General features: G+C 42.8%; 1 protein-coding gene across 1 annotated transcript; it reads left to right on the top strand.

Annotated features, from left to right (window-relative positions):
• Nucleotides 1-7476: 7476 nt before the first annotated feature.
• Nucleotides 7477-10101, top strand: LOC134929535 (myb-related transcription factor, partner of profilin-like). Its single transcript, XM_063925130.1, has 4 exons — nt 7477-7825; nt 8405-8464; nt 8540-8752; nt 9367-10101. The coding sequence occupies exons 1-4, from the start codon at nt 7477-7479 to the stop codon at nt 10044-10046; spliced, it is 1302 nt and encodes a 433-aa protein (XP_063781200.1). The 3' UTR covers nt 10047-10101.
• Nucleotides 10102-10319: the final 218 nt, after the last annotated feature.

The following is a 10319-nucleotide window of genomic DNA, read 5'->3' as shown; positions in this document are numbered from 1 at the left end:
AGCAAATTATTTCACTTGTGATTCTGTGAGGAGACCTGGAAAACATGCACTGTGTGGGGTCCTGAGGACCGAGTTTGAGAACCTGCGGTCTATTCATTTGTATTTCTGCCCTCTGCCGTGAAAAATATTACGAATAGCTCCAACACTGCTGAGATTTGTGCTTAGTAAATTCCCATGTTGCCACTTAGAAAAAAACAAACTCTGACAAAATCGGGACTTAAGTAAATAAACCCCCACGTCTCCTGCTTTGAAAGAGCAAGTTTCCGAAATCTGTCAGCAAATCTTTTAGACCAGGCTGCAGCATCCCACAAGGCTTGATGTACTACCCTTCAAATCCTCCTGAGGCGAGACAAGGGAGAAAAAGAAGAACTAGACTGTTGTGGTGAAGCGAAAGTATTAAATTTAGGATGAAAACCGGAAACACAAATAAAGGAGACATGGAAGTTGAAGAATGTTCAGCATTATTATACGCAAATTCTGCAAAGGGTAGGTGGTCAACCCAATCATCCTGGCATTTAGAGATGTAGCACTATAGATATTGCTCCAACGATTGATTAACCCGCTCTGTCTGCCTATTGGACTGTGGATGATACCCTGACGAGAGACTGACATCAATCCCCAGTTCTGTACAAAAAGACCTCCTGAAATGGGCTACAAACTGAGAGCCTCTATCCGAGACGATGTTTTGAGGTAAGCCATGAATACGAAATATGTGTTGAATGAACAATGAAGCAAGATCCTTAGCATTAGGCAGTTTAGACAGGGGAATGAAATTAACTATTTTAATGAAACGGTCAACTACTACCCAGATGCCCGAGCATTTGGAAGATCTTGGCAGGTTCATAATAAAGTCCATAGACAAATGGATCCAAGGCTTGGAAGGTAGTAACAGAGGAAGTAGTTGTCCAGAAAGAAGAACACGTGACTTGTTTTTGGCACAGACATGACAGGCCCTAAAAAACTGTTGAAGGTCTGTCTTGATAGTTGACCACCATACTGAGCGAGAGAGGTGTAAAGTCTTAGTAACCCCTGGATGTCCTGAGGTCTTGTTGAAATGGAACTCAGATAACACAACAGGCCTGAGTTTCTCTGGAATGAACAGGAGTCCTGAAGGAGTCTCAGATGGGGCCTGCGTCTGTGCTGACTGGACTTGAGAGGCAAGATTCATGGTGAGACCAGCAAGAATACATCCTGGGTAAGAATTGGCTCCAGAAGCTTAGAGACTTCATGGTTAGACAAAAACCTCCGCGATAAAGCATCAGCTTAGATGTTTTTGGAGCTGGGCCTTTAGGTAATTACAAAATTGAACCTAGCAAAGAACAATGCCCATCTGGCTTGCCGAGAGTTCAATCTTTTATAAGATTCAAGATAAACGAAAAAAAAATTTTTTCAACATTTAATTTTTATTAAAAGGTTTTTCACACAGAAATGGGGAACAGAAAAAAAGAAATGAGGGAAACATAGGAGCAGTCCGGAATGGTTACCAGAATTAAAACACAAATAATGTACAGTTGGTTGAATATACGATTAGTTACATTGGGCATACAAAAAGAAAAAAACAAAAACACCGAAGAGACATAGCAAAGTCAGTGAAAAATCTGATATCACAACATTCTTGAAAAGGTCAGTCTACGTGGGATGAAGCACAGATACATCAATTGGAGAGCTATAAATGGTTAGCTTGCCTTCTCTTTCCCAACCAAACCATTTCATATGGATAGAGTTAGCTGAGGAAGAATATTTAGTTTCCGCTGTTTCGAAAATGAAATGTTTGTGAATCTTATTTTGAATAGTCACTAAAGAAGGAAGGTTCTCAGATTTCCACAATTGGGCAATAGCGGCTTTAGTGGTCTATGTACAAATGGAATAACGCTAAACCTGGGTCCAAGGGTATGGTGAACCCTAAAACCATGCTAATCATATTGAAAACATCTCTCCAAAGTGGTTGTATAAGTGGGCATGCCCAGAAAATATGAAAGATATCCCCCGTGGAGCCACATTGTTTCCAACATAATTTAGATTGTGAAGGCCAGATTCTATGTTGCTTTTCAGGGGTGAAGTAGTCCCTCTGTATAAGTTTATAGAACATTTCGGAGTGGTTAACACATTTTGAGACTTTAAAACAAGACCTAAATATACTGTCCCATTCTTCATCAATAAAGGATCTATTTAAATCTCTTTCCCATAGAGTCTGAGCTTTTAATTCAGTCTGTTTGCTGTTTGTTAATTGAAATTGATACCACCACGTGATCCCACATTTATGCGAGGACGTCTCTAGTCGACTTTTAATATGAGCCGGAAGAGAGGGTTTGTGAAGATGTGGTGGAGTAAATGAGTGTAACCAACTTCTCACCTGCAAATATTTTAAAAAGTCTTGAGTCCGAATCTCAAATATCTCTTGTAATTGAGAAAAGGACATCAAGTCGTCGCCTAAAAATAAATCACCCAAGGTGGAGAGCCCCTTCCAAATCCAATCTTCTAGGGTAATATTAGGAATCAAAGACATAAGAGCGTTTAACAATAAACAGGGGGACGGTAAACTAATCTCATCCGAAGAGGACACTAGTTTATGCCATGATTCTAGGGTAGTATTAATAGACTTGCAGGATCCGGACCTACTTCGTGCTGCAGAAAGTGGTATCCAAAATAAATCAGGGAGAGTATTAGCGTTCAAATAAGAAGCTTCCAGAGAAACCCATGGTTTCAGGCTCGAGTTATCAAACCAGTCTCTAGACTGACTTAACAGACATGCAACGTGGTACTTTTCAATGTCTGGGAAAGCTACCCCACCAGTTTGTTTGGGCAGAATTAGAATATTTTTAGCAATTTTCGGCTTACAGCCTCCCCACACGTACCTAGTTAAGCGTTGATTAAATTTATTATATAAAAGTTTGGGAAGGGGTCTTGGTATGGCGCAAAACAGGTACATTAGTTTCAGCAATAAAACCATTTTAGCCGCAGCGATCCGATCTATCCAAGACACCTCCTGCAGCATCCACTCCCCAGTCAGCTCCGCAAAAGATTTTAATAACGGGACATAGTTACACTCGATTAAATTATCTTCACTGGACAGATTAATACCGAAATATCTCAAGGAGCAGGACTTACAGGCATATTTATACGATTCCTTCAGCCTAGAGACCACAACAGGAGGTATATTAAGTGGGAGGGCCTCAGTTTTATTAGGGTTACATTTATAGAAAGAAACATCCGAATAGTATTGAAGAACGTTATGAAGAACTGGCAAGGAAGTCTCAGGGTCAGATAGACATAATAAAATATTGTCAGCAAACAAGCTGATTTTGTGAGATAATCCCCCAATAACAGGGCCACTAATCGATTCCTGGGATCTAATGCAAGCAGCCAAGTGTTCTATTGCCAATGCAAAAATAACGGGCAGCCCTGATGTGTGCCATTGGAGATATTAAAGGTTGAAGAAAGACATCCGTTTACAAAGACCCTCGCACAAGGTGTGTAATAAAGTGCCAGTATAGAGTCTAGTATCCTCCTAGAGAAGACAAATTTGTTCAACGCTAATCTCATGAAGTCCCAGTTCAATCTATCGAATGCCTTTTCGGCGTCCAAAGACAAAACTAAGAGGGGTTCTTTTCTACAGGCATAATGTTCAATAACATTGATCACCCTTCGCGTAATATCCGGAGCATGTCTATTTAACACGAAGCCAACCTGATCAGGGCTAATAAGGGAAGGTAGAAGGGAACTAATACAGTTGGCAACTAATTTGGCATAAATTTTGAGATCCGTATTTTATAGAGCAATTGGTCTAAAATTTTGGACTGAGGTGGGAAGTTTCCCCGGTTTGGGGAAGGCGATGATTTGTGCTTCCAACATCTCTTTGGGGAAGTGCCTAACTTCTGAAGCTTTATTAAACACTGATGAAAGCACCAGGGCTAAACTCTCCTTTAAAGGATTTATAGAAACCAGAAGGATAACCGCCGGGCCCCAGGGCCTTATCCGCTGGGAGGGAGTCTATGGCTTTTTCGACTTCAGCTAGAAACACTAAGAGAACTACAAGACTCTGATGACAGCGAAGGGAGATCAAAATTGCCCAGAAAATTCCGAATATCCATGCCTGTATATTGAAAGGTGGAGGAATCATAAATTATAAAGGTGGAGGAATCAAGTTATAAAGTTTAGAGTAATAAGATGCAAAGACATTTGCAATTTCGTCAGGATCATAGACTCTTTTCCCCTAATCTGAGTGAATAATAGTGATGAGCGGGTTCGGTTCCTCGGTTCCCATTTTACACGGGTCCGAGGCATACTCGGATTCTCCCATATAGCTCGGTTAACCCGAGCGCGCCCGAACGTCATCATCCCGCTGTCGGATTCTCGCGAGATTCGGATTCTATATAAGGAGCCGCGCGTTGCCGCCATTTTCACTCGTGCATTGGAAATGTAAGGGAGAGGACGTGGCTGGCGTCCTCTCCGTTTATTAATAATATTTGTGCTTATTGCTTAATTGTTGGGACTGGGGACCAGCAGTATTATATAGGAGGAGTACAGTGCAGAGTTTTGCTGACCAGTGACCACCAGTATTATACGTTGTCTGCCTGAAAAATGCTCCATATCTGTGCTCAGTGTGCTGCATATATCTGTGCTCACACTGCTTTATTGTGGGGACTGGGGACCAGCAGTATTATATAGGAGGAGTACAGTGCAGAGTTTTGCTGACCAGTGACCACCAGTATACGTTGTCTGCCTGAAAAACGCTCCATATCTGTGCTCAGTGTGCTGCATATATCTGTGCTCACACTGCTTTATTGTGGGGACTGGGGACCAGCAGTATTATATAGGAGGAGTACAGTGCAGAGTTTTGCTGACCAGTGACCACCAGTATTATATGTTCTCTGCCGGAAAAACGCTCCATATCTGTGCTGCATTGTAGTATATAGTAGGAGTACAGTGCATAATTTTGCTGACCACCAGTATATAATATATAGGAGTACGGTACAGAAGGCCACTGCTCTACCTACCTCTGTGTCGTCAAGTATACTATCCATCCATACCTGTGGTGCATTTCAGTTTTGCACAGTTTGCTGACCACCAGTATATAATATATATAGCAGTACGGTACAGAAGGCCACTGCTCTACCTACCTCTGTATCGTCAAGTATACTATCCATCCATACCTGTGGTGCATTTAAGTTTTGCACAGTTTGCTGACCACCAGTATATAATATATAGCAGTACGGTACAGTAGGCTCTACCTACCTCTGTGTCGTCAAGTATACTATCCATCTAGATTCTATACCTGTGGTGCAATTTAGTTTTGCAGTTTGCGGACAGTGACCACCAGTATATATAGCAGTACGGTACGGAAGGCCACTGCTCTACCTACCTCTGTGTCGTCAAGTATACTATCCATCTAGATTCTATACCTGTGGTGCATTTTAGTTTTGCAGTTTGCGGACAGTGACCACCAGTATATATAGCAGTACGGTACGGAAGGCCACTGCTCTACCTACCTCTGTGTCGTCAAGTATACTATCCATCTAGATTCTATACCTGTGGTGCATTTTAGTTTTGCAGTTTGCGGACAGTGACCACCAGTATATATAGCAGTACGGTACGGAAGGCCACTGCTCTACCTACCTCTATGTCGTCAAGTATACTATCCATTCATACCTGTGGTGCATTTCATTTGTGCGCAGTATATATAGTAGTAGGCCATTGCTATTAATAATGGCATATAATTCCACACATTAAAAAATGGAGAACAAAAATGTGGAGGTTAACATAGGGAAAGATCAAGATCCACTTCCACCTCGTGCTGAAGCTGCTGCCACTAGTCATGGCCGAGACGACGAAATGCCATCAACGTCGTCTGCCAAGGCCGATGCCCAATGTCATAGTAGAGAGCATGTAAAATCCCAAAAACAAAAGTTCAGTAAAATGACCCAAAAATCAAAATTGAAAGCGTCTGATGAGAAGCGTATGTTAGGGTCTCCTGCCCTGTGCTGCCACGTCGTCATGGCAACCGGGAGGCAAGTGCTAGCGGAGTAACCTGAGCGCACCTGATACTCCGGTTCGGGTCTTTTGCTGTGCAGTGGTTACAGGCTCTGTGCACGGCAGGGGATCCGGTGCTGGTTTTTGTGCTCACAGTCTGTGAGGTCTGAGTGGGGCGTGGACAGCACCTGCTATATAAACCCTCTTCTCAGGTTAGGCAGATGCTGCTGAATCTTTGTTGGTTAGTCAGTTCCTGAAAGTTAGCTAGTACTGTGTAACTTTGTATTTGCTTGTTGCTTACTGCAAATAGGCCTTGGGATTTGGTACTACACTCTGCCAATCCAGACCTAGCAGTAAGACTGGAGTCAGTCGTTTAACCTGCTGGGGTTCTTTTGCTACTCTGTGAACCTAGCAAGTTTGCGGCTGTATTCTCAGACTTGCCTGCCAAAATCCTTTCTCACTGTGCAAGGTGTCCAGGTGTCAGTTTAGTGGCAGTAAGCTGAACCGGTGCACTGCAAGTGAGGACTAGGATTGTGGAGACTCTCCATGGGGTAAATTTACTAAGATTCGTATTTTCCCGTTTCAGGTCAAAGTTCAATCACGAATGACATCGAAAGTGTAAAACTGCAACTTTTTGAATTGATTACGACTAATTTACTAAGCTGTCGTATTCGGGTTTTTCTTTTGTTCCGATGTCGATGTCATTCGTGGTTTTCAGCTGTAGAATGCGGCCGATTTTGTTGTTTTGCGGCCGTGTTTGTGGGTTTTTTTTACGACTGCGTCACATGTCTGTTACGGCAGTGATTTTGATATTGCGGCCGCGTTTTTAGTCCTAAGTTTCGTTTTTGTCACGCGTCCGTGATTGGTTGTATTCGTGAAGGAGGAGTGTCTGTGCATATTACTATAAAACCGCCCCAAACACACCGCACCTCGTGGGTTTAGCTAGTGGAGAGGAGAGAGGAAGGTGTATTTGGAGTTGGTGAGTTTGGTGGTGTTTTTGGTGGATTTGGAGAGGAGTTTTGTGATTGTTGAGTGCTGTACTGTGTGTGTAAGTAGTCTTGTCATATTTGTAGTATTGTTTTTTCACAGTTTGTCAACTTTTTTGTCCTTGTTTTTTTTTTATAGTCTTTTGTCATTGTTTGTGAGTGAGTGAGTGAGCGTGTGTGTTGGCTGTGTGGTGTGTAGTAGTAGTAGTAGTAGTGGAGGAGTGTGTTTTTTGTATTGATTTTTCTGTGTTTTGTGTCGTTTGTCCTCATGTCAGACTCAGAGGTCAGTGTGGTGGCGGAGGTTAGTGAGGTGGAGGCTGGTAGTGAGGTGGAGGCTGTTAGTGAGGTGGAGGCTGTTAGTGAGGTGGAGGGGGTTAGTGAGAGGGAGGAGGTTAGTGAGGAGGAGGAGGAGGGGGTGCCTGTTGCTGCATTCTCCAGTGATAGTGATGGTGTTGTGGCTCCGCAGCCACGCACCACTACCAAGACTGGCAGGAATATTAAGTTCAGCTATGCTGAAAACATGGCGTTGGTGCGTGAGCTGATGAAGCACCATCGCCAATTGTTTGGTCAGGATGCTGGCAAGGTGTCCTCCCGCAGGAAGTCTGTCCTGTGGGGGCAAGTAATAGTTGCCGTCAATAGTGAGGGTGTGGTGAGGCGGACTGAGGACACGTGTCGCAAGAGGTTCTATGACATAAAGCGGCGTGTCAAGGCCAAGATGGCCAAAGAGGCAAAATCAGCCCGCAAAACCGGAGGTGGCCCCCCTTTCCGGGCAACCTATCGGGAGTGGGAGGAGCCTGTGCGGGCACTGATTCCTGCAGAAGTGGTGTCTGCAACTCATGTCCGGGATTCGGACCGACCCACGCAGGATGGTGAGTTGGATATTTGTTAAATATTGTAAATTGTCCTCAAAATGATAATGTTGTTTTTTTTAAAGGTTAAAGGATGCAAAAATTGTTGGTCATGTATTGCAGGCCTATGCACCCTTAAGGTGTGTTTGTGATTAGAAACTGCATTTTCCATCTTGCCTTGGCTGTAGCTTTTTATTTTTTATTGGCAAAAACAGGTGCAATGCCTGCTGGTATGTGTATTTGCAATAATTATTATGAGATATTGCTTGGACATCGGTGTTGTATCTAATAGCATTTTTTTTAATTTTATTTAAAAAAAAAAAAAAAAAGGTTTCTACAAATTCAAATAAACATTTTGGTTCAATTTGCAAGTATTCAATCTATGCAATATCTGACACATAATTCTCAAATGTAACAGATTTATTTGGTGCAACACCATGTACATTTTGATATACACCACAAATTAAGGAAGCACGAAGATCTTAAGCAGAAATTAGTTTAATTTACAATACCTAATAGATGGTTACAGTACACTAAGGCTTTGCAGTTAGAATTTTTACACAAAGTATGGTAATAATGTTTTCGCCACTTTTTAAACAGTCCGACAGACCAGCCGGCCAGACAGGCCTCAGACAACTCAGGATGATGCTGGGATTGCAGGTAAGAATTCACTGTAGTCACATATTCTGCAAACACATAGAAGTACAAAATATTAATGTTTATATATTCTCATAGGTTCTGCTTCTGTAAGCCTACCTCCTCTAAGGCGCCCATCACAGGGCTCGGGGCACTTACCCAGGAGGCCAAGTAAGACACGGCGTCTTGGCACGGAATCTGCGGCTCCATCTTCCCCACCCAGGCGGCGCATTTCTGCAGTGTCACCCCAGCCACCACTGGCACTATTGGCGAGTCCACAGAGTGATGAGCCCCGATCACCTCAGTTATCTGGTGAGTCAAAACAGAAACTAAACACATAGCAAATAATCTACACAGTACAGTTACTATGTTGTGAGTTGGAGTTGAGATTACATGTTTGCCATAACAAGCAATGTGATGTTACGTCTTCAATTGTTAAAGGTGCAAATGCTTAATTTTTCAATGTCTTAGTGGTTGATATCGCCAACATCATTTTTAAAAAAGAACATACATTTGTAAATATTTTGACCACACACGTGCACATAAAAATTAAAAAAAAAAAATGACTTTTTTCAAAAACACCCTCCACAACATTATAGTGTTCACACACCTCCCCTGTCCGGTATGTAGACTGCTTACTTGCTCCGCTCCTCTGGACTATCCAGGTAAGCAGTCTATATCGTGGACAGGGGAGGTGACATAACACTGTAATGCTGTGGAGGGGAGGTAGTTAGGTGAGGATTCCGCAAGTCTGTCTATGTGCACGCCTGTGATGGTATATATGTTTTTTGAGAACAAACAAATTATAAGTTAAGAAAAACAACTCTAAAAACTTGAGAAATGGAGTATTATGAATGTAGTAATGTTTAGAACTAGCAAATATATTTTTAGAAAAGTAAACATTGCATGTTGGCCACCCCATACAGAGCCAAGCTTGATGGCCGACGTGGACCAGCAGGGACAAGACCAACAGGCAACCTTCACACTGCAACTAACACCTGTTGACCCGAGCCAGCCAATACAGCTGCAGGATATCCCCCAAGCCTCCATGAGTCCACAACTGGCACAAGCTCCACCCCAGCCACAAATACCAGATGACTTTTGGTCCAGTTGGACAAGCCAACAGGCCCAAAGCAATGCCAGCCTGACCGCACATACCCAACACCTTGCCAGTCTGCCCCATCATCTACCGCGCATTAGTCGCAACTCGGGCAGACTGATTGTCCAAGTAGGCCGAATCGCAACATCGATGGAGCAAATACGGGCAGACAACAACCAAATGCTGGCTCATTTAACGCGCATCATTGATGAGCAACAGCGCCACCAACAAACACTCGTACAACTAATACAGCACAACCAGGTTGTGAATGAGTCTTTATCCCGGATTGTAGCCAGCCACACTGCAACCAACACACAACTGAATGCAAGCATAAATAATTTGAGCAACAACATAACATTGATGGCAGCTCAACAAGTGACCTCCAGCTCTGGAACCACGACCCCTATCCAAACGCCAGTAACCTCCCCTGTTCGGCGTTCCTCCCGAGCACGTGCCAGTGAGCCAGCACAAAGCACAGCACCCAGCACACACAAGCGGAAAAAATAAGACTTTTGAAAAATTTGAGTAACGCAATAAAAATTTAGTTTTGTCAAACACACAACTTCCTGTGTCCGTCTCAAACATTGTAGAAGCTGCTATGTATGTATGTATGTTTTTCATGGGTAATGTCTGAAAATGTATTGATAACATAAACTAAGTACAATGTACACACCACTATAAACAACAAACAGTAAGTAACAAAACACACAATTGATTGTATTGCAAAGTGTTTAGTCAAGGATAATTACATCCTACAAAAACTTACCAGAAAAATACCGC

Source organism: Pseudophryne corroboree, chromosome 5 (genome assembly GCF_028390025.1).
Source record: "Pseudophryne corroboree isolate aPseCor3 chromosome 5, aPseCor3.hap2, whole genome shotgun sequence".
NCBI lineage: Eukaryota > Metazoa > Chordata > Amphibia > Anura > Myobatrachidae > Pseudophryne > Pseudophryne corroboree.
Note: the sequence above shows the minus strand (reverse complement) of the source record. Positions and strands in the feature narration are given on the sequence as shown.

What these genes read in the sequence shown, in the direction of transcription:
- LOC134929535 (XM_063925130.1), top strand. Translation starts at nt 7,477, where the DNA reads ATGGCGTTGGTGCGTGAGCTGATGAAGCACCATCGCCAATTGTTTGGT. An exon ending in GGATGATGCTGGGATTGCAG is followed by an intron (nt 8,465 to 8,539) that starts GTAAGAATTCAC and finishes ATATTCTCATAG; the next exon opens with GTTCTGCTTCTGTAAGCCTA. An exon ending in CCGATCACCTCAGTTATCTG is followed by an intron (nt 8,753 to 9,366) that starts GTGAGTCAAAAC and finishes CACCCCATACAG; the next exon opens with AGCCAAGCTTGATGGCCGAC.